Below are 25,250 nucleotides of genomic sequence, written 5' to 3' on the forward strand. Positions count from 1 at the left end.
ATAAAAATTCTCCAGCATTCAGAAACTCATATATTACAGAATAAAAAATAAAGCAGAAAATTAGCGTATCTGGCTAAAAATGAGAGCACGGTTCTGTCTCATTTTGGAAAGTCACTAAGAGAGTAATAATACCATTAATGATAAAATGTTAACGTTAGTTAATTATTAGATGTGTTTTTGTATGCCAGCCACATAATATATGCTTTTATATGTACCACGTACATTTCTAGATGTCAATGTGAGGGAATTATAGTAGCATCTACCTCGTATGATTGCTGGATGATTTAAATGAGCTGTTATCTCAAAAACTTGGTACAGAAAGCAGAAACTTTTAGTTATTAAGATTCTTACTATTCCAATATTTGAATAAAACAGTGACCTGCTAAGAAACCCCAATAATATTCTGATACATCAAAACCTTCTGGCATTAGATGTTTCTAATCTAACATCTTCATATTAATTTTTTTATGTTTCAATTATCTACATTCAATAGTAAATGTGTTTCTAAACACTGGATGCATTTTTAACTAATGTGTTTTGTACCACATTTTGACAACTTTTGTTTTAACTATGATTCCGCTTATAACCAAACAAAACAATGCCTCTTCTCTCCACTGTTAATAAGGTTAATTAAAAGTTGACTTATGAAAAAAATCCTAATTTATGCACGTTCTCATTGTTTTCCTTGCTAAGGACATTTGTACTTGAGGATTCTGTAACAAAGAATTATCATGGGATGAAACTTTGACACAAATATCTTATCAATACAACGTGCTTGATTTTACCTAGATGAGATTTTTCTTTTCTTCTTTCTTTTTTGAGACAGGGTTTTGCTGTGTTACCCAGGCTAGCCTCAAACCCCTGGCCCCCGGCCTCAAGTGATCCTCTCACCTCTGCCTCCCAAAGTGCTGGGTATTATAGATGTGAGTCACTGAATCCAGCCTCACTTAGATGGCTTTCTTAGTGAATTATTTTATCTGGTTCTGAAACTTTTTGACAATACTCTCAAATATTTATGGATTTTATAACATAATAATTTATGGATTACATAAATAGTTATGAATTTTATAAATGATTTTGTAGTATTGCCACAGATCATCACCATTATACAGGATGTATAACATAACCATGGTTTAATATATTTTCATAAACTATAGACCAAACAAAGACTGGTCAGGACCAGGGCACGCATGCATTTTATATGTGTGGTGCCTACTGGAATATGCCAGGCCTCCTGTGAAAAAAATCAGTAAGTGCTTATCTCATAGGACCAACGGCCCAACATTCCTGAAGTCACTACCACACTTTGCACTTATCTCCATGTGGAAATAGATAGCCACTGTTGAATTCTGGTGAGAACGACACGTCTGAAATCTCTCAGCTTCACAACCCCTATTACAGCCCTCAGAGAATCTTCTCACATAGCACCAAACAACAACTTTAGGAAGTGATGTTTCTAGAATGAATCAGTTTCTAAAATTAAAAATGAAAACAATGACAAGGAGAAGGGAGGGTCAGGGAGGAAAGGCTGATGCTACAAAAAGACAAAAGACAGTATAACCTCTTATGAGGATGGTCCGGACACTCAGGGACATGCAGGAAGAAATAAAAGATAGGAGTTTGAACCACACTGTGATGGCTAACTTTATGTGTGGACCCGACTGATCTATGGGACACCCAGATAACTTGTAAAGCACTATTTCTGGGTGCATCTGTGAGGGTGTTTTTGGAAGAGATCAACACTTGAGTCAGTAGACTGAGTAAAGCAGATGGTCCTCACCAATGTGGGTGCACATTGTTTAATCTGTTGAGTGCCTGGATAGAACAAAAAAGGCAAAAGAAGGGTGAATTCCCTTTCTTGTCTTAAGCTGGGACATCCATCCTTTCCTACCCTCAGACATGAGAGGTTTCGATTCTTGGGCCTTTGGTCCCAAGGACTGACACCGGTGGCCACCTCTGGTTTCAGGTCTTTGGCCCCAGATTGTAAGTTACACCATCAGCTTCCTTGGTTCTTGGGCCTTAAGACTCAAGCTAAAATACACTAACTGCTTCCCTTGTTCTCTAGTATAGGGACAGCAAATCATGAAACCTTCTGCCTCCGTAATCATATAAGTTAATTCCCATAATAAATCTGTGCTTATATATCTATAGCTTTCCTTTTGGTCTGTTTCTCCAAAGAACCTTAATGTACACACTATATGACCTAACCTGTAGTAATGATAACCTTATGCAGGTTTGAATAAGATGATGGTATTCTCAGTATCTGGGAGGTGTGGGCTAGAGTGATGAACCACTGCTGTGAGCTTAAGACTGAGGAGATTTCTGAAATGTGGAATATTTGGTGTCAAAACCAGGAGATAATATAGCCATATGGAAAACATATAGAACTACTGTATGATTCAGCAACCCAACCACTGGGAATTTACCCAAAGGAAAGGAAACCAGTATATAAAAGAGAATCTGCACTCCCATGTTTATTGCAGCACTATTCTCAACAGCCAAGATATGGACTCAACCTAGGAGATTAGATGAATGGACAAAGAAAATGTGGCATATGTACACCATGAAATACTTATCAGCTATAAAAAAGAATTAGCCAAAGCAGTGGTGTGTGCCTGTCATCCCAGCTCCTTGGGAGGCTGAGGTGGGAGGATCTCTTGAGGCCAGAAGTTTGAGACCAGCCTGGGCAACATAATAAGACTCGGTCTCTAAAACAATTTAAAAATAGGCCTTCCTTAAAAAAAGAATAAAATCATGTCAGTCACAGCAACATAGATGGGACTGTAGGACATTAATATTAAGTGAAATTAGCCGGGAACAGCAAGTTAAACCCCACGTATTCTCTTTCATATGCAGAAGCTAAAAAAACGTTGATCTCATAGAAGTAAAAAGTAGAACAGAGGATGCTGGAGACTAGAAAAGGTAGGGAGAAGGAAGGGAGAGGGAAAAATTTGTTAACAGGTACAAAAACAAAATTACAGTTAGATAGGGAGAATTAATTCCAGCATCCTGGAGCACTATAGGATGACTATAGTTAATAATAATACTTTAATTAGTCTCAAATAGCTAGAAGGAGGATATTGAATGTTCCCAACACACACAAAAAAAGATAATGTATGAGATGATGGATATGGTAGTTATCCTGATCTGATCACTCTACATTATATGTATCAACACATCACTATGTACCCCACAAATATGTAGAATTTTTATTTGTCCATTTAAAAAAGATAACAAATTTAAAAACAAAATAAAAACTAAATTCGTGTTCCATGCAAACCTGGATGAACTGGTCACCCTACGTCTGCCCATCTAGATGGCTGGTCAAAGTTTCCCAGGCTCCACGTCAAGTTGTTCCACTGCTCACTGGAACTTCCCTAGTCAGGTTGGGCAAATATTGATTTATAGCAATGGTGAATTTATCACTGACATTTCTTCAGTTCCCCTCTTTGGCATCTGCTTCTTCTTTTCTGTAATGCTGTTTGTTGAAATGCCCAACTTTCTTTTTCTTCCCTAGAGCTATTCAGGGTGACCTTTCTTTTCACATTTTCCCATGCCACTTCCATTATGTCAAAATAAAACAGTCCTGTGTGGCCACTGCTCATGACCTTGTTTCCTGCCATGTGAAGATAGGATCGGCTGCTCTTTCTTCTCCTCCTTTTTTTTTAGAGACAGGATCTCTCTCTGTCACCCAGACTGGAGTGCAATGGCATAGTCATAGCTTGCTGCAGCCTCAAACTCCTGGACCTCCTCAGCCTCCTGAGTAGCTGGGACTACAGGTGCACACCACCATGCCTTCCTAATCTGAGATATATATATATATATTTATATATATTTTTTTAATATATATATTTTTATATATATATTTTATAGAGATGGGGTCTTGCTCTGTCACCCAGGCTGAAGATCAGCTGCTCTTTCTAATGTGTGGTTAGATAAGATCTGTCTCCCAGGGGATAAAATACTACCTGGAATAAAGGTATCTTTAAAATAATCCCAGAGAAGAAAATATTTTTATAGTATGACAGAGGCAGAGAAAACAGAGAATATTTGTTAAGGCAGGACTTTCACCACTCCCAGTACAATCATCTGTCTGTTACCTGCATACCTTACACTGGCTGGCACTGCTGGGGTACAAAGTAGATGCCAAACTTCACAATGGTTAGATTCATGTTTAAAAAGCCATTGGATCAAACCTTTGTGAAAGTTTCCAGCATTTTTCTGTTCCAAATATGTGTCCATTATAAAAGAATCTCAAGAGCATAATTGCCAAGATAGTCTATGTCCATGAGTATTTCAACATCTCTCATGAAATCTGTTCCCATCATTACTCAAGATTTTGTATGAACAGTATTCCACATAAACTAGGCACTCAATAATGATTGGTTGGCCAATGGAGGGTCATTATTTAATGCACTACAATCTTTTATGCAAGGGGCCCACAGGAATCAGTATGATCCCATAGGAATCCTTTACTTTTCCTTTGAGAAAGAAACAGATAGTGGCTTGTATTAGGTTTCTTGTGTGTGTTGTGAGACGGAAAGATATGAAAAGAAACTTGATCAGAGCATAAATGTGGGCCCGTGGGATAGGAAAGAATGAGGGAATGAAGGAAGAAAACATAGATTATAGACAGGAAAATCAAACCTATTAAAACTGATAATTTCCGAATACTAAAAATGTACATTCATTTGAACAAAAAGATTCTATAAAGCAAGATTTCTCTGTTCTTACCAGCACTACCGTGCCCAAACTACCTTAGGAAATGAATAGCAGAGTCAAACTTAAAAGCACCTGAAATTTAAAACAAAAACCAATTTACATTTTATTTAAGAAAAGCAAACAGATGGACCTGCTAACAATGTCAAAGTCTCGTTTACAAAGAGAAAAACAAATCTGGAACCTGAAGTCAAATGAGTTCAAAATAAAAAGCAAACCAATAAACAGAAACCAACATAGACAGAAGTTACTACCATCTCCCTCAACCTGTGAAATTCTGGAACTTCTCTTTCTTTCTCCCCTTCTTCTTCTCTCACCTGGAAGACGAGCAGAGTGAACACATCAGGGGTGGTCAGTTCCCCAGATGGCACCACATTCATAAACCACCAACTCCAGGAGAATGTAGGAAGCTTAGTCAAGGCCAAAGTTCTCTTTGGATCTTCCACATGGGCTTCAAGACAAAAGAAAAAAAAGTTTGCTTGAGAATATCTTCATATCTATTAGTTTGAACCATGCAAAATTACAGTTTTTATAGGTAAAATGAGTGCATATTGGCAATTTCAAATGATTGACCCTAATACATTATGCTTTTGGGTATATAAATATTCAGATCTTAAACATATGCTGTTAAATACAAAATTAGGTATATTCCTACTTCTATAATTAAAGCAAAGAGAATTTATTTTGGTCACTACTCCTTCTGACATGAGGTATGAACCAAGTTCAGGAGCCCTAAAGGTCTGGGTCTGGGTCATTTCTCCACCTCTCACTTGTCCCACTGTCTTGGTCAGTCATTGTGTTCTGAGCTGTCTCATAAAACATCTGCTATGACTTTACTTTCTCCTGATAGGGTGGCTTTGCACCGTTGGCACTTCATTGGCCTTATTGGTATGCTTTATACACTGGTTCTCGTTTCCAAATTGGCATTATTATTGTTATGATTCCTGTTGCTCTCCCACATTTCCCATCTTTCTCCTGATCCCTCTCACCTGTACATTTCTTATATTTTCTCCTGTACTTCCTTCTTCCCATAATCATTGCCCAAGTGTGTCTTCTTTCTTCTCCTTGGCACATTTCCTTTGCCCACTCTCACATATGCAGAGATGGCTCTTGGTTTTCCTTCTGAAATCTCATAGTTTGGAGGTAAACTTGTTAGCAAGGCCACTGAGAAGAGAACAAAAGGGAAACATAAGGGAAACCAAGTCACTATCTCTCTCATTTCCTGGTTTCTAGAAGTAAGACCCAAAGAACTCACTGTTTCAGCACTTTCAGCTCAGGCCAAACTAGGGTGATCAAACTGAGCTTCTGAGTGCTGATCAAAACCTATAAAACCAAGTAGACAGACCATCTACAAATCTTCACTGTTAAATACCGTAAAGAATGAAAAGGTCACTAATCGGTAAGACTATATGTGTGATAATTAAATTTATGCATCAACCTGGCTAGGCTAACGGATGACCAGGTAACTGGTAAAACATTCTGGGTGTGTCCATAAGGTGTTTTTGGAAGAGATCAGCATTTGAATTGGTGAACTTAGTAAAGCAGACGGCTCTCACCAATAAGGGCAGGCATCATCCAATCTGTCGAAAGCTTGAATAAAACAAAAAGAGGAAGGGAAAATTTGCTTCTTCTCTTCTTCATCTAGTATATCATCTTCTCCTGCCCTTGGATATGAGTGGGCCTTCAGACTTAAACCAGGAGTTACATCTTTGGCTTCCCTGGTTCTCAGTTCTTTGGACTTGGACTGAATTACACTGCCAGCTTTCCTGGTTCTCCAGCTTGCAGATGGCAGATCATGGGACTTCTTGGCCTCCATAATTGTGTGAGTCAATTTCCATTTTATTTACATATCCAGTCATGCATTGCTTAACAATGGAGACAGGTTCTGAGAAATGCATTGTTAAGTGATTTCCTCATTGTGCAAACATCATAGAGTGTAATTACACAAACCTAGACAACATAGACTACTACACATCTAGGCTACATGGTGTAGCCTGTAACATCATGATAAGTATGTATAACATCATGATAAGTATGTATGTATCTACCATATCTAAATGTAGAAAAGGTACAGTAAAAATATGGTATAATCTTATGGGATCACCATCATATATGCAGTCCTTTGTAGACTGAAATGTCATTGTATAGTGCATGACTGCATATGCACACATACACACACATACACACAAACATACTATTGGTTCTTTTTGTCTGATGAGCCCTAATACAATATGTTATACATTTATATTGACTCTATTTCAAAATTTATGGTTTTGGTGAAACATATGTGGAGATGGGGCATAGGTATGTGAACTGAGATAGTGTCCTGCTGATGAATGGGTGGGAGGCATCATTTGGGACAAACGCAGGACATCAGCCTATAGATATCAAGAGCTCAACAAGAGCATTTTATGGCAAAACCCCCCACAAGACCTCTCAGAAGTTGTGAAAAATGTTTCTGCTAAAAGTTTCTTTATGACAGATGACATTTATGGATAAAATAGGGATTAGCAGGATTCTTTAAACACTTTCGAACACTGACCTTCATTTCTACCAGGCAGTGGGGCCCCAAGTGCAGGGCCATAGGAAGTACAAGCCTGGGAGATATTAGGCTGCACTGTCTGTAGAGAATCTGAAAAAATAATAGTCACTGAAATGCTGTTTGGTATAATTATTGCCATGCATCATAAATCTAAATCATACTAGTGGTCAAATACTCTTCCCTGAAAAAACATTTTCTTGGTTTGAATTCTAAATAATTGTTGTGGTCACCACTGAGCTTTTAAATATATAAATAGTTTCAAGTTTGCATATTTTTATTACCTGTTCCTTAACAAACATTGAATCCAACATGAAAATGATTATGGGAAACATCCGGGCATACAGTCCCTGACTCTTAAGGACTCAGGTAAATACTTAGGGTTATTTCATGGCCCTAGTCTTTGGGGTACCACACATTTCTTCTTCAAATCACAGATTCAAAATCAAGAATGATAACACAGTGATTGTGTAGACAAAATAACTGAACCAAAATTGCTTGCTTCTGTCATTCTATGGGACCACTTAGAGTTTTTACTTGTGCTTAAAATTTTGAATAGTAAAACAGTGTGAACTTCATGCTGGAATATTTTTGGCTTTTTAGACACAATTTTAAGTACATGAAATATTTTTACAAGACTAAGTAACATCACTGAAATTACAGCTTTCTTCTTTTTAAAACTGGTATTTGTTTTAAAACTAAAGAGCGAATCAAGAAAAGCATAATTATTACTGATTATTACAGGATTATTACTGAAAAAGAAATGTATGGAATAGAGGAGGAAGGAGTTAACAAATGATCCACTCTGGGGGTTGAAAACACCAATAAGCCACTGCTTCCAGGAAGTGCCTAAGACAGAGCTGGCTCGGCTTGCTGGGTCACAGCATGTAAGGAAACTGTGGGCTACATGCCACGTCCTCAGTTGTCCAGATGGATAATCCCATAGCCCCATGGGGAAATAATCTTTAATTATGATATAGCTGACACCATTCAAAGCACTATGCTAAGTCCTTTATGTGAATTAACTTTTGTCAAATTTATTTTTCACAAATAACCCAAATATGCATACCACTATTATCCTACTTTACAGAGGAGAAACTGAGCTCCTAAAGTTTAAATATCTAACCTAAGTTAAGACTGCTAGTCACCCTAGGCTATTAACTCAGGCAGTCTAACTCAGGTATAATAACATTATGCTACTGTCTGCAGCTTTGACTATGCCTGAATTATAGCATCATGCTGTCTAACTAAAAAGCTAAGGGAATTAAAATGAGCCATAGGGCTCAATTTCATAAAAGGAGAGAAAATACTGGGGTAAAGTGATAATGCAGAGTTTAAAATATTTTTGTAAAAGTGCCAGAGATTGAGTATAACAAGTGTGACCAAAAAAAAAAAAAAAAAAAGGGAAGAAGGTAAAAAAAAAGAGAGAGGTCTGAGAAATAGAAATATCAGAGGAAGGAAATAAAGGAGGGTGAGAGTAAATTCTCTTTTAGCATTCAGATTCCGCAGATTCCACAAATCACATTTCTTTTTTTACCAACTAAGGAAAAATAACACTTGACCTAACATTTCATTGCAGTTAGCTAAAGGATGCTAGAAAAGCTATGTTTCAGTGATTTGCTCTAATTTCTTCAGGAATAGAGAAAAGTGACAAAAAGATCAGAGAGGAGAAGAAAGAAAACTATCAGAAAAATGCAGAATTGGAGTAGGATATAACATATTTGGGTTTACCTAAGGTAAAATTTTATATTGTAATCTTAAGTATCTTGCTACTTCAGTTTGGTTCCTGGAACAGCAGCATCAGAATCTGCTGAGGGCTTGTTAAAAAGGCAGAATCTCAGGTCCCATCCCAGACTCACTGAATCAGAATATAAATACTGACAAGATGCCCCAGGATTCATATGCACAGTAGAGCTGTAGCCTGTTGTAGCCTGTTGTAGCCTGTGGTAGCCTGTGTTGTAGCCTGTGATTGTTTTCTGCAACTTAGTATTTCTGAGTTTTCCCAAGGAAGAAAACCCAGGCCTTAGCTTCTGGCAGACTTGTGTTTCTCCTTTACTTACTAGCTGCATGACCCATGAGCAAGGAAATCAAACTTTATGTGCCTCAGTTTCCTCATCTATAAAATGGAGACTATAATAATCATCTCCTAGGCTTGTTTTGAGGATGTTCAATAAATGCTCCTTTCATTCCTCTATTTATAGACCTGCCGCAGACAATTCTGCTAGCAGCCTTTGTGCTATTATCTGTTTTCTAAACTTAGTAATTGAATGTTATCTGGAGACTAACTCTGAAATAAATAAGCTGATTATTTATTTATTTTCTCAAAACAACAGAATACGGTTTAGCAAATTACCTCTTAAGATATTATTTTACATTTCTATATTCTCCTACCCCGAGTTGATGTGTGAGCAATATGTCACTTTCATAAAGCCAGGTATATATTATGGACAAGTAAGTAAAAAACATATTATTTATTCTACGTTTTTGTCCAAGAATTTTAAATTTCAACTGTTGCTCGTGTGTTGGTAATGTAAAACAAACTCAGTACAGTAGTATTCAGTACAGTATTTAAGCCCCTGTACTTAAACATATTCCTCATACCAATGAAGTTACATGAAAAGCAAATTTGTGTGGGATATTGTAGATGGAAGTAAATTAGTCTTTATGTTCCCCACAAATTGAAATGCATTTCAAAAACTCTGTGTGTGTATGTGTGTGTGTGACAGAGTGTGTGTGAGAGAGAGACAGAGAGAGAGATACGCTTTGCTTGCCTCCATAAGCTGGCTGCTATGATTAATAAGACCAAGTTTTCTAAAGAAAATGAGATCATAACAAAAGCCCTCTTTATGCCTATCTTTTATCAGGGGCAAAAAGGAAAGAGACAAAACAGCATGAAATGATGAGACCAAGTGATGAAAATTCATTCACAATGATTACTTTCAAGAGTAATTTCTCTTGGGTAATTCAGCCGCCTGTTACTATGGCTCTCTGGAGTGATAGCTAATGTAAATGAAGCCTCTAAAAGTGGATTATCCTGACAAGAATATACTCAGCCAATAATGCAACAGAAATCCATTCAAAGCATTCGGGAAAAATTCAAAAGAATAAATATTCTTTTTTTTTTTTTTTTTAAAGTTAATGGCCTACGATCCATTTCTTCCCTGACTAACAAGCAGCAAGCACTTAAAAATATCCAGCCAGGATGAAATAGAAACCCACCTGACTTGTTAATATTTTTGTTTGGTCCCAGGGACTCAGATTCTAAGCCAAATTCTTTGAGTGATCTTGGCAAATGTCTCAAATTATTTTGGCCAACTTTTCTTTATCTTGGAAAAAAAAGTTTCATGAATGGGTGTCAAGGGATCCAAAATTGATTAGTTTTAAAAACCTTTCTTGCAGATATGTATGGCACCCTAAAAATGTATTAGAAAAAAAGTAAGTACTCTGTAGTGTGAAAAATTCTTAAAGGACATCCTCTTTTACAAACTCGCAAAAACAGCCTTTGGAATACCCACATGAAGTAGCTGTTGTTTTTGCTTTCTATATACCTACATCTTGGCTATCATAAAAAGACAGGTTTTCGGCCAGGTGTGGTGGCTCATGCCTGTAATCCCAGCACTTTGGGAGGCCAAGGTGGGCGGATCACCTGAGATCAGGAGTTCAAGACAAGCCTGGTCAACATGGTGAAACCCAGTGTTTACTAAAAATACAAAAATTAGCCGGGTGTGGTGACGGGCGCCTGTAGTCCCAGCTACTCGGGAAGCTGAGGCAGGAGAATCACTTGAACTCAGGAGTCAGAGGTTGCAGTGAGCTGAGATCATGCCACTGCACTCCAGCCTGGGCGACAGAGCAACACTCCATCTCAAAAAAAAAAAAAAAAAAAAGACTGGTTTTTCAACAGCTATTCCCACCCCTCTGCATGGAAATATTCACCCAGTCAATTGTTTTCCTAGTTTGGGCAATGGCCCTCTGGGCAGGACTGGAGTGGGGCACACAGGAGCAGCTGCAAACTGTGTTTAGAAGCATGTCTGTGAAATGTCATGCAAGAAAAGACATATTTAAAGGTAGGCTTTGCATGAATGGAAAAGGAGGGTAATTCTATGTAGAGCAGAGCCTCTTACTTGGAGTGAGAGAAGCAGAAGTCGGGAAGCAAGAGGAATTATGCTTTTCATCAGCCAAATTTGCAGGTAAGAGGATTGGCTAAGAAAAGAGAAGTCATCTTGGTTGAGGCTCATGAAACCAAGTGTAAAGAAAGTGGACTAGATTAATTTCATCCATTACAGGAAGAGGAGCCGTGAGAGATAATCCAGAAATCATTGGGATTTGATGGTAGAAGGTATTTTGGGACTATTCCATTTGAAATGAGAAGGTACCTGACATTCTTTGAATTCCTTTCAAGCAAAGGATTAAACTTACCCATGAGTTGACTCAGAAAAACATAAAAAGTATTGTTGCTCTGCTCAAAGTTTTATCTAACTCATTCTCATTTCTTATTCCAAGATGAAATGAAATAAATGAGGGTTTTTTTTGTTGTTGTTGTTGTTTTTGGACACAAGGCAAGGCAGCTACCTGGGCAGAGCTGTTTTATTTCTCTGTGCTGTCGGGAGACATTGGTTAATTGGCCATGGAAGGCAACCATTAAGATGTTCCCGAGGAGCCAAGATGGCTGAATAGGAACAGCTCCGGTCTACAGCTCCCAGCGTGAGCAACGCAGAAGACGGGTGATTTCTGCATTTCCATCTGAGGTACCGGGTTCATCTCACTAGGGAGTGCCAGACAGTGGGCGCAGGTCAGTGGGTGCGCGCACCGTGCGCGAGCTGAAGAATTCTGCATTTCCATCTGAGGTACTGGGTTCATCTCACTAGGGAGTGCCAGACAGTGGGCGCAGGTCAGTGGGTGTGCGCACCGTACGCGAGCCTAAGAAGGGCGAGGCATTGCCTCACTCGGGAAGCACAAGGGGTCAGGGAGTTCCCTTTCCTAGTCAAAGAAAGGGGTGAGAGAGGGCACCTGGAAAATCGGGTCACTCCCGCCCGAATATTGCGCTTTTCCGACGGGCTTAAAAAACGGCGCACCAGGAGATTATATCTGGCACCTGGCTCAGAGAGTCCTACACCCACGGAGTCTCCCTGATTGCTAGCACAGCAGTCTGAGATCAAACTATAAGGCGGCAGCGAGGCTGGGGGAGGGGCACCCGCCATTGCTCAGGCTTGCTTAGGTAAACAAAGCAGCTAGGAAGCTCGAACTGGGTGGAGCCCACCACAGCTCAAGGAGGCCTGCCTGCCTCTGTAGGCTCCACCTCTGGGGGCAGGGCACAGACAAACAAAAAGACAGCAGTAACCTCTGCAGACTTAAATGTCCCTGTCTGACAGCTTTGAAGAGAGCAGTGGTGCTCCCAGCACGCAGCTGGAGATCTGAGAACGGGCAGACTGCCTCCTCAAGTGGGTCCCTGACCCCTGACCCCCGAGCAGCCTAACTGGGAGGCACCCCCCAGCAGGGGCAGACTGACACCTCACACAGCTGGCCGGGTACTCCAACAGACCTGCAGCTGAGGGTCCTGTCTTGTTAGAAGAAAAACTAACAAACAGAAAGGACATCCACACCAAAAACCCATCTGTACATCACCATCATCAAAGACCAAAAGTAGATAAAACCACAAAGATGGGGAAAAAACAGAGCAGAAAAACTGGAAACTCTAAAAAGCAGAGGGCCTCTCCTCCTCCACAGGAACGCAGTTCCTCACCAGCAACGGATCAAAGCTGGACGGAGAATGACTTTGACAAGCTGAGAGAAGAAGGCTTCAGATGATCAAATTACTCCGAGCTACGGGAGGATATTCAAACCAAAGGCAAAGAAGTTGAAAACTTTGAAAAAAATTTAGAAGAATGTATAACTAGAATAACCAATACAGAGAAGTGCTTAAAGGAGCTGATGGAGCTGAAAACCAAGGCTCGAGAACTACGTGAAGAATGCAGAAGCCTCAGGAGCCGATGTGATCAAATGGAAGAAAGGGTATCAGCGATGAAAGATGAAATGAATGAAATGAAGCGAGAAGGGAAGTTTAGAGAAAAAAGAATAAAAAGAAACGAGCAAAGCCTCCAAGAAATATGGGACTATGTGAAAAGACCAAATCTACGTCTGATTGGTGTACCTGAAAGTGACGGGGAGAATGGAAACAAGATGGAAAACACTCTGCAGGATATTATCCAGGAGAACTTCCCCAATCTAGAAAGGCAGGCCAACATTCAGATTCAGGAAATACAGAGAACGCCACAAAGATACTCCTCGAGAAGAGCAACTCCAAGATACATAATTGTCAGATTCACCAAAGTTGACATGAAGGAAACAATGTTAAGGGCAGCCAGAGAGAAAGGTCGGGTTACCCTCAAAGGGAAGCCCATCAGACTAACAGTGGATCTCTCAGCAGAAACTCTACAAGCCAGAAGAGAGTGGGGGCCAATATTCAACATTCTTAAAGAAAAGAATTTTCAACCCAGAATTTCATATCCAGCCAAAATCCTTTACAGACAAGCAAATGCTGAGAGATTTTGTCACCACCAGGCCTGCCCTAAAAGAGCTCCTGAAGGAAGCACTAAACATGGAAAGGCACAACCAGTACCAGCCGCTGCAAAATTATGCCAAAATGTAAAGATCATCGAGACTAGGAAGAGACTGCATCAACTAACGAGCAAAATAACCAACTAACATCATAATGACAGGATCAAATTCACACATAATAATATTAACTTTAAATGTAAATGGACTAAATGCTCCAATTAAAAGACACAGACTGGCAAATTGGATAAAGACTCAAGACCCATCAGTGTGCTGTATTCAGGAAACCCATCTCACGTGCAGAGACACACATAGGCTCAAAATAAAAGGATGGAGGAAGATCTACCAAGCAAATGGAAAACAAAAAAAGGCAGGGGTTGCAATCCTAGTCTCTGATAAAACAGACTTTAAACCAACAAAGATCAAAAGAGACAAAGAAGGCCATTACATAATGGTAAAGGGATCAATTCAACAGGAAGAGCTAACTATCTTAAATATATATGCACCCAATACAGGAGCACCCAGATTCGTAAAGCAAGTCCTGAGTGACCTACAAAGAGACTTAGACTCCCACACATTAATAATGGGACACTTTAACACCCCACTGTCAACATTAGACAGATCAACGAGACAGAAAGTCAACAAGGATACCCAGGAATTGAACTCAGCTCTGCACCAAGCGGACCTAATAGACATCTACAGAACCCTCCACCCCAAATCAACAGAATATACATTTTTTTCAGCACCACACCACACCTGTTCCAAAATTGACCACATACTTGGAAGTAAAGCTCTCCTCAGTAAATGTAAAAGAACAGAAATTATAACAAACTATCTCTCAGATCACAGTGCAATCAAGCTAGAACTCAGGATTAAGAATCTCACTCGAAACCGCTCAGCTACATGGAAACTGAACAACCGGCTCCTGAATGACTACTGGGTACATAACAAAATGAAGGCAGAAATAAAGATGTCCTTTGAAACCAACGAGAACCAAGACACAACATACCAGAATCTCTGGGATGCATTCAAAGCAGTGTGTAGAGGGAAATTTATAGCACTAAATGCCCACAAGAGAAAGCGGGAAAGATCCAAAATTGACACCCTAACATCACAGTTAAAAGAACTAGAAAAACAAGAGCAAACACATTCAAAAGCTAGCAGAAGGCAAGAAATAACTAAAATCAGAGCAGAACTGAAGGAAATAGAGACACAAAAAACCCTTCAAAAAATTAATGAATCCAGGAGCTGGTTTTTTGAAAGGATCAACAAAATTGATAGACCGCTAGCAAGATTAATAAAGAAAAAAAGAGAGAAGAATCAAATAGATGCAATAAAAAATGATAAAGGGGATATCACCACTGACCCCACAGAAATACAAACTACCATCAGAGAATACTACAAACACCTCTACGCAAATAAACTAGAAAATCTAGAAGAAATTGATAAATTCCTGGACACATACACTCTCCCAAGACTAAACCAGGAAGAAGTTGAATCTCTGAATAGACCAATAACAGGAGCTGAAATTGTGGCAATAATCAATAGCTTACCAACCAAAAAAAGTCCAGGACCAGATGGATTCACAGCCGAATTCTACCAGAGGTACAAGGAGGAACTGGTACCATTCCTTCTGAAACTATTCCAATCAATAGAAAAAGAGGGAATCCTCCGTAACTCATTTTATGAGGCCAGCATCATCCTGATACCAAAGCTGGGCAGAGACACAACCAAAAAAGAGAATTTTAGACCAATATCCTTGATGAACATTGATGCAAAAATCCTCAGTAAAATACTGGCAAACCGAATCCAGCAGCACATCAAAAAGCTTATCCACCATGATCAAGTGGGCTTCATCCCTGGGATGCAAGGCTGGTTCAATATATGCAAATCAATAAATGTAATCCAGCATATAAACAGAACCAAAGACAAAAACCACATGATTATCTCAATAGATGCAGAAAAGGCCTTTGACAAAATTCAACAACCCTTCATGCTAAAAACTCTCAATAAATTAGGTATTGATGGGATGTATCTCAAAATAATAAGAGCTATCTATGACAAACCCACAACCAATATCATACTGAATGGGCAAAAACTGGAAGCATTCCCTTTGAAAACTGGCACAAGACAGGGATGCCCTCTCTCACCACTCCTATTCAACATAGTGTTGGAAGTTCTGGCCAGGGCAGTTAGGCAGGAGAAGGAAATAAAGGGTATTCAATTAGGAAAAGAGGAAGTCAAATTGTCCCTGTTTGCAGACAACATGATAGTATATCTAGAAAACCCCATCGTCTCAGCCCAAAATCTCCTTAAGCTGATAAGCAACTTCAGCAAAGTCTCAGGATACAAAATCAATGTACAAAAATCACAAGCATTCTTATACACCAACAACAGACAAACAGAGAGCCAAATCATGAGTGAACTCCCATTCACAATTGCTTCACAGGGAATAAAATACTTAGGAATCCAACTTACAAGGGACGTGAAGGACCTCTTCAAGGAGAACTATAAACCACTGCTCAAGGAAATAAAAGAGGATACAAACAAATGGAAGAACATTCCATGCTCATGGGTAGGAAGAATCAATATCGTGAAAATGGCCATACTGCCCAAGGTAATTTATAGATTCAATGCCATCCCCATCAAGCTACCAATGACTTTCTTCACAGAATGGGAAAAAACTACTTTAAAGTTCATATGGAAACAAAAAAGAGCCCTCATCGCCAAGTCAATCCTAAGCCAAAAGAACAAAGCTGGAGGCATCACACTACCTGACTTCAAACTATACTACAAGGCTACAGTAACCAAAACAGCATGGTACTGGTACCAAAACAGAGATATAGATCAATGGAACAGAACAGAGCCCTCAGAAATAACGCCGCATATCTACAACTATCTGATCTTTGACAAACCTGAGAAAAACAAGCAATGGGGAAAGGATTCGCTATTTAATAAATGGTGCTGGGAAAACTGGCTAGCCATATGTAGAAAGCTGAAACTGGATCCCTTCCTTACACCTTATACAAAAATCAATTCAAGATGGATTAAAGACTTAAACATTAGACCTAAAACCATAAAAACCCTGGAAGAAAACCTAGGCATTACCATTCAGGACATAGGCATGGGCAAGGACTTCATGTTTAAAACACCAAAAGCAATGGCAACAAAAGCCAAAATAGACAAATGGGATCTAATTAAACTAAAGAGCTTCTGCACAGCAAAAGAAACTACCATCAGAGTGAACAGGCAACCTACAAAATGGGAGAAAATTTTTGCAACCTACTCATCTGACAAAGGGCTAATATCCAGAATCTACAATGAGGTCAAACAAATTTACAAGAAAAAAACAAACAACCCCATCAAAAAGTGGGCGAAGGACATGAACAGACACTTCTCAAAAGAAGACATTTATGCAGCCAAAAAACACATGAAAAAATGCTCACCATCACTGGCTATCAGAGAAATGCAAATCAAAACCACAATGAGATACCATCTCACACCAGTTAGAATGGCAATCATTAAAAAGTCAGGAAACAACAGATGCTGGAGAGGATGTGGAGAAATAGGAACACTTTTACACTGTTGGTGGGACTGTAAACTAGTTCAACTCTTGTGGAAGTCAGTGTGGCGATTCCTCAGGGATCTAGAACTAGAAATTCCATTTGACCCAGCCATCCCGTTACTGGGTATATACCCAAAGGACTATAAATCATGCTGCTATAAAGACACATGCACACGTATGTTTATTGCGGCATTATTCGCAATAGCAAAGACTTGGAACCAACCCAAATGTCCAACAATGATAGACTGGATTAAGAAAATGTGGCACATATACACCATGGAATACTATGCAGCCATAAAAAAATGATGAGTTCATGTCCTTTGTAGGGACATGGATGAAATTGGAAATCATCATTCTCAGTAAACTATCACAAGAACAAAAAACCAAACACCGCATATTCTCACTCATAGGTGGGAATTGAACAATGAGAACACATGGACACAGGAAGGGGAACATCACACTCTGGGGACTGTTGTGGGGTGGGGGGAGGGGGGAGGGATAGCTTTGGGAGATATACCTAATGCTAGATGACGAGTTAGTGGGTGCAGCGCACCAGCATGGCACATGTATACATATGTAACTAACCTGCACATTGTGCACATGTACCCTAAAACCTAAAGTGTAATAATAATAAAAAAAAAAAGAAAAAAAAAATGTTCCCATGTGAGTGAATTTTCCAGGGTTCCCAGCTTCTGCATCCTTCCCCGTCCCTCATTTCCATTGTTGGTGATGACAGTGTCTCTCCCATCAGCCTCATGAAGTTCTCTCTCATTTATTAAAATTTGCTTTCAGGAAAAATTTTGAAAATGTGTCTAATAATGCCTGATTGGCCCCTTATCCTAAAGGGTTAAACTGGAGGAAGGAAGCTAAACTGAGAAATTTTGCAAATCATTGAGCCAAAAACATATTAATAGCAAGATCTATCATTTATTGACTAGTATGTGGCAGGAAGTGCCCTTTTATTTAGGCAGGGAGAGTTGATGGTGGGGGAGTGGGGTTCACACATCTTAAAGAGGTGCTATCTCCTCCTATATAAATCATGTAAGTCAAGAGAGTAAGGAATTGTCTTTGTTTGGTTGTATTCAGGGGATTAGAGTATACAGTAGAAGATCCCAAGAGATCTTGAGATCATTTTAGAGTAAGAAATGCCAATACCGCCGGGTGCGGTGGCTCACGCCTGTAATCCCAGCACTTTGGGAGGCCGAGGCGGGCGGATCAGAAGGTCAGGAGATCGAGACCATCCTGGCTAACGTAGTGAAACCCTGTCTCTACTAAAACTACAAAAAATTAGCCGGACGTGGTGGCGGGCGCCTGTAGTCCCAGCTACTCAGGAGGCGGAGGCAGGAGAATGGCGTGAACCCGGGAGACGGAGCTTGCAGTGGGCCGAGAATGCCCCAATGTGCTCCAGCCTGGGCGACAGAACGAGATTCCGTCTCAAAACAAAACAAGGAAATGCCAATACCAGGAGAAATAGAGCCAAATCATGAACATAAGCTAAACAAATGCTGGCAGTGTAGCCTAGTGGTTAAGAGAGCAGACTCTTAACTAGAACACTGCACTCCATGTCCTCACTCCAGACCCTCACTGTGGGGGTGTAATTTAACCCCTGTTACTTACCAGTGGCAGTCTTAAGGCATTCCTTAAGTTCATTGTGCCCCAATTTATTCATCTGTAGAAGGGGTAGGATGACAGTAGCGTCTGCTTTATAGGCTTACTGTGAACATTAAATGAGTTACTACTGTATCTGTAAAGTGCTTAAAATGCTGCTCCAAAAGAGTTTGTTAAACACTTAAGAACTGATTTACTTGCATCTAAACTGACAGCTCTCAATAACTGGAAATGATCAAGCATAGGCCCTGGAATATAAGCAGGTCTCCATGAAGGCAAAAATGTTCATTTCTTTTGTTCAGCCCTGTGCCTAGATCAATATCTAGTGATCATGCTCAAGAAATATTGTTGAATGAATCAATGAACCTACCCAGGTAGTTACATAAAAGAGTTCTGCATGAGTACAAATCTGGGCAAAGTGACCTCCAAGGAAATTTCCACTTTTAGATTCTGTGATTTCCTTAAGGAACTGATAAATTGGTGTGATACAATATAAAAAATGTGCCTATATGATTTGAGAAAAACTTGTTTTCTCTCCCTCTTTTTTCTTTCCTTCCTTCCTTCCTCCCTCCCTTCCTTCTCTTTCTTCTTTCTTTTCTTTTCTTTCTTCCTTTCTTTCTTTTTCTTTCTCTTTTTTTCTTGTCTTCTCTTTCCTTTCTTTCTGCCTTTCTTTCTCTCTTTCTTTATTCTCTTTCCTTTCTTTCTTTCTCTTTCTTTTTCTTTCTTTCCTTCTTTTTTCCTTTAAGCAGAACATGTCTGTTAGATGAATGCCTTTTTCTAGTTAAAAGGTTAAACAGGAAAGTGAAGCACAATTATCAAGGGTCTCCAGTCATCTCCACATGTTCCTAATCATTATCTTCTTTTACAGTTTCATATCTCTAGGCCTTTCATTGGGTCAGGTTGGCATTTTGCTGCCCTTTATGTGTGTGACAAGTGAAAATAAGGAAAGAAAAAAACTCAAGTGAAGAAAATCAGAATCTGTGCAGCAGTTCCGGGACGTTTCAGCTGCTTCCCACATCACCTGCCTCATCAAGCCCCAGCATCCATCTCCTTGCTCATCTTACACTCCGTGTGCATGACGGACCCACCGTTCGTTTATCAGAGCAAAGGCTCTCCTGCTATTCTGGTTCACCCCCCACTTAGCCAGATATACAAGAATATCTGCACAGATGACCTGCCTCACCTGGGAGCTCAGAGGAGCTCAGATTCCGTTACTATCACACCAAGGACAGATCTCCCAGCAAGAATGACAGAAAAGACTAACTGCCCCCAAAATCTCCCTTCCAAAACACAGTTGTCCTAATTCTCCCAAGAAACCAGAATGTGACTGCTCACCTCTCTAAGGACCTGAAAACAATTGGCCATTTCAGCTATTTAAATAAACTTTAAAAAGTCCAACCCCCAAAATATTAAACCATTTTGGTTGGAATGATAACATAACTAACTTGCTGACAGCTGCTTCTGCTATTTGCAAAAATGGAAAAAAAAATACTTCTAATCAGGTCAAATCACTCTACCTTTGGGATTCTAAATTTACTCATATTCTCAAAGAAATATATTCAATCACGGTGGGGAAAATAGGATTATTCCTTTAGCTCAATAAGCAACCAGAAATTCTTCCTTCAAATCTTGACATTTAATCAATCAGAAATTGATTTTTGGAAAACTTGTTTCCTATGAAGCTATCTCTGCCTGCAGGATTTTTCTTTTACAATCCAGACTATAGAAGGAAATTCACAATCTGGACTTTCACCTCCACTGGTCAGAGTTTTACTGACCAATTCCCACCTCTGCCTTACACCTAACAGAAGTTTGTGCCTCTGTTTTCTCTTCACATACCCCAACAGTTACAAATCGTTGTTATTATTAAGCATCTTTTATTTTGTGGCCTCTAATTATATGGTCCCCTAAATTTTGACCTAATCACAACAGATTGGTAAAATTTTTTAACATATTAATAATATTTTGTTTATGTGTCAATATCTTAGCATGTATCAATTAAGATGGAGGTCTTAACGTTCTCTTTTTGAAAGAGAATATTAAGATTCAGAGACATTAAGAGATTCTCCCAGGATCACAGTTAGGTAACAGAGCTGGATTTTAGTCCAGGTCTGTCTACAGCTCTAACGTATATACACCCTTTGTATAACATGTCACAAATTCAGCATAAAGGGATCTTCAGTGATCTAAGTCAGCGGTCAGCAAACCTTTGCTAAAAAGGACCAAATAGTAATATTTCAGGCTTTGTGGACATTATGGTCTCTATCACAACTGTTCAAATCACCATGTAGTGTAAAAGGAGCCATAAGCAAAATATAAACTAACCAATGTGGCTGTTTTATGGGATTTTTTTTAACTCTTTATTTACAAAAGCAGGTGGCAGGTCAGAACTCGCTTATGGGCCGTAGTTCTCTGACCCCTGACCTGAGAAAATCTTATATTTATGGACAACATTTAGACTGTGACCTGCCAAGTAGGAATGAGAAGCTCTGTCAACTGAAGATCAAGGCTGGAGTTCTGAAAGCAAAGAGCTGTCTGGTGTTAATGATAAGTGAAATAGTTAAAGTTAGAAGATCCCAGTTATAAGAAGCACAAAGAATAATGACCATAGACTCCTGAACAAGAATGTCTGGACTTCTGGCTTAGGCACTGTGGCTGTATGGTCCTGGCCAAGTTACCTAATCTCTCCAGGCCTCCATTTTCTTCTCATTAAATGAAGATAATAAAAGTATTTTCCTCAGAGAGCTGTAAGAATAAAATGAGCTAACCCATGTCAAGCACATAGAATAGGGCCCAGCCTATATTAATTTATCAATAAATGCCAGCTACATATTAGTTCTCTATATTTTTATTCATTATCATAAAATGTTTATCTACAGATTGGCATTGTAAAGATGGAGTTAAAATGTATGTATGTGAAGGGAAATTATTCCTGTTACTATTGACCTGCATCACCTTACCCCAAATTTGATGGCTTAAAGTAACAACATTCATTTTGCAAACAAATTTGAAATTTGAGGAGGGCTTGTCTGGGAAGACTTGTCTCTGCTCTATGTGATATCAGCAGGGGGAGGCTTGACGGACTGGCACATGCCCTTCCAGAATGGCCCACTCACATGCCTGCCAAGTTGGTGCTGGCTCTTGGCTGGGAGCTCAGCTGGGGCTGAGTGCTAGGGTCCCTGGGAGGTTCCTTGTGGCCTGAACATCCCCACCGCAAGGCGGCTGCGGTGCGAGGGTGAGCGTTTCAAGATAGAGCCAGGATGACACTGTATTACTGTGTAAGACCCAGCCTGGGAATTAATGCAGCATCACTTCCATCCCATTCTATTTTTAGAAAGTGAGTTATTAAGGTCACCCCATATTCAAGGGGATAGGAATTAGACTTCATCTGTATTAAGAAAAGTGTTTTTAAAATTGTAGACATGTTTTAAAATTCTAAAGTCCACTTACTGGCTGCAGATTATTTATACATACATGCAAAATACACTCCTACATTCTGTTCTTAGAAGGCTCAGTTGCAAGTACAGATGAAGCCCTTCAAGTGAGATTTCTTATATATTTATCCTCTCAATCTGAAGACTTGTAAACTAAGAGACAAGTTATTTGCAACCTACATACCCAATATTCAATGATAAAATATACATAGGGCAGCCACTATAGACACTCTTATTTTAAATAGAGGAAAATGAGAGCACATAACAGTCATTGGCTCATAGCAACTCTGATATCCAGACAGCAAACACAAGCAGGTCTTTTTTTAGGTCTCAGTCCTACTGCCTGGATTCCCTACTGCTCTTGGGTTTTCCCTCCAGGTTCTTGGTTCTTGGACCTCTTTTCATTTAATACTATTTCTGTTCTTTTAAGTTCAAGCTGGCAAAATATGATTGTACAATTCTGTTTAAAATTCCGGGACTTCCTGTGATTCTTATTGGGGAATACTCCATTAGACAAAAATCTCTTTGACATAAGCCATTCTCTACCTGAGATCCCTGTAAGGCTGTGATGGGACCACATAACCCTAAAATTATTAGAAGACTTATTGTTTAACTGAGAGAATCTGCCTAGCATATGCTTAGATCCTTAGAGGAACTCTGTTTCAAAGGGCTTATGAGACATTACCTTATATCTTTCTAAGGTACCAACAAAAGGTCTTTGGCTTTTGAGTTTGATCTTTGAGCTGACACCTTTTCTTAATTTGAGAATCCCCTGCTCTGTGGAAAGACTGACAAAGAGAAATAGTTTTATATTTGAATGTAACATCTTGGATCTTTAATAGATTTATCTTAAAATTTTCCTGAAAATGTAACAGTTCCTTTTTTTAAAATTCATTCTCCCTACACACTTATTATATATGACTAAAAGAAACTCCCTGGCATTTTCAACATTCTGGTGGGAATTTTTCTTAGCCCAATCTACCAGTTTATTAGGTACATTTGTATTTTCCGTGTCCCTGTAGGTGACAATCTTGCTAAACTTTCTGCCACTACATAACAAGGATCCCTTTCTCCAGATTTCAGTAACAATCTACCAATAACCTCCTCAAGGTCTACCAAGCTTCTACTAAAAATCTCTTTCAGCCCCTTCCAACTTCTGCCCACCAACCAGTCCCAGAAGCAATACCCATGTTTTAGGTTTCATTATAGCAGCATCTAGTTTCGAGTTCTCAGAACCTGTTTCGATCATGTTTCACTATTTCCAAAACATCCCAAAACAGTAGCTTAAGACAGTAACACTTATTTTGCTCACAGGCTGTACAGGAAGCATGGCTGGAGAGGTCTCAGGAAATATACAATCATGGTGGAAGGTGAAGAGGAAGGAGGTATGTCTTACATGGCCAGAGCAGGAGAAAGAGAAGGGGAAGGTGCCACACACTTTTTAAAAACCCAGATCTCATGAGAACTTACTCACTATCATGAGAACAGCAAAGAAGGAATCTGTCTCCATGATCCAATCACCTCCCACCAGGCCCCTCCTCCCACATTGGGGATTACAATTCGACATGAGATTTGGGCAGGGACACAACTCCAAACCATAACAGTTGGCAACCCTTTTTAAAAGAAAGTAATGGCATCAGCTCCTTGGGGATGTGGATTGGAGGAGAATATTGGAGAGGATCCAGGGGAAGTGACGATATCAAGTTCTTTATACATAAATAGATCTATCTTTTTAGGGAAGTAGAATATGTCATTTAGGATAGGGAAAGTTGAAGATATTACTCTATTCAGCTTTAGGGAAACTCCAAGGTGTAACCCTATGTCCTATGAATATTAGGCTTGTGGAAAGTGCTCCACTGGAAGAAGACAGAAAATGTCCTGCTGCACAGGGATCAATATCTTCATGCCACGTCTTGCAAATGCAGTCAGGAAGCTTGCTCTAAATTCGTGTTGCCTTTTAGAAAGTTACAGAGCGTATTTCTTCATATTTTCTTTATTTTTGCCCTTGATAGGAGACTTCCAGGGATTCAGTTATCATAATTTTACATTTATTTATCCTTTTCTGGGAGAATCTCATACCTTTTTTACTAGAGAAGCCAAGGTCACAATTAAGATTAGGGAGACAATACAGAGTCAAGACACCTGAATTTTGCCACACTACTCTTGGGCCACTTTAATTGGTGTTTCTGGGCCTCATTTTTATTACTATTATTATTAATTATTTTATTGTTGTTGTGTGTATAGAAGCTGGAAGATAGTGACTTCTATTAGAATTTATTCTTATAAACAATGCTATATGGCTCTTGGATTAAGAAGTAAACAGAAAACAAAAAGTGTCTTTGAACTGTTGTCTCTTCTAGGTCTTCTCAGAGTGCTACCATTCTGGGATTAGATGGGTGAATTTCCTTTTTCTTTTGTTTGAGAGGTCTAGATTTTTGAAGTATCTAAACCATCTTTAGATCTAGGTTAATCTCCCAAAAGCAATATTGCCTGAAACATTCCACTTCTAAGGAAGTTTGCATTTCTCTGAGTGTAAGGGTCTGGTCTGTAGCTCCTTGAGATCAGGAATATGTCTTTTTATCCCCATAGTTCAGTGCCTACCCTAGTGCCTTCCCTACAAGTGATCATTGAATGAAGAAAGGAATAAATTCCTTCTTCTCTAACATACATCAGAGACCTCTGACCATTATTGGGTCCCCCTTCCCTATTGATATACCTCTCCATCTCCAGACATCCACATGGCCTCCTAGGGGTATGGGATTCTTCACTCTTCTCCTGGTACAAGCTCCTTGCCTGAAATTTTTCTGACCCACCCCCATTTCTAACCGTCACA

The 25,250-nt window shown here is 39.4% G+C and overlaps 1 protein-coding gene and 1 long non-coding RNA gene across 2 annotated transcripts; one reads left to right on the top strand and one right to left on the bottom strand.

The window, feature by feature from the left end:
- Nucleotides 1-4,795: 4,795 nt before the first annotated feature.
- Nucleotides 4,796-19,046, bottom strand: LOC129010221 (putative uncharacterized protein CLLU1-AS1). The gene is made up of 4 exons (XM_054444191.1): nt 18,993-19,046; nt 7,262-7,351; nt 5,709-5,883; nt 4,796-5,170 (listed from the first exon to the last, which is right to left on the bottom strand). The coding sequence occupies exons 1-3, from the start codon at nt 19,042-19,044 to the stop codon at nt 5,720-5,722; spliced, it is 306 nt and encodes a 101-aa protein (XP_054300166.1). The 5' UTR covers nt 19,045-19,046; the 3' UTR covers nt 4,796-5,170; nt 5,709-5,719.
- LOC129010223 (uncharacterized) lies at nt 6,237-21,822 on the top strand. Its single transcript, XR_008492951.1, has 3 exons — nt 6,237-6,541; nt 10,123-10,693; nt 19,852-21,822. It is a non-coding gene; the product is annotated as an uncharacterized LOC129010223 (long non-coding RNA).
- The last annotated feature ends 3,428 nt before the right edge of the window (nt 21,823-25,250 follow it).

This window comes from Pongo pygmaeus, chromosome 10, assembly GCF_028885625.2.
Source record: "Pongo pygmaeus isolate AG05252 chromosome 10, NHGRI_mPonPyg2-v2.0_pri, whole genome shotgun sequence".
NCBI lineage: Eukaryota > Metazoa > Chordata > Mammalia > Primates > Hominidae > Pongo > Pongo pygmaeus.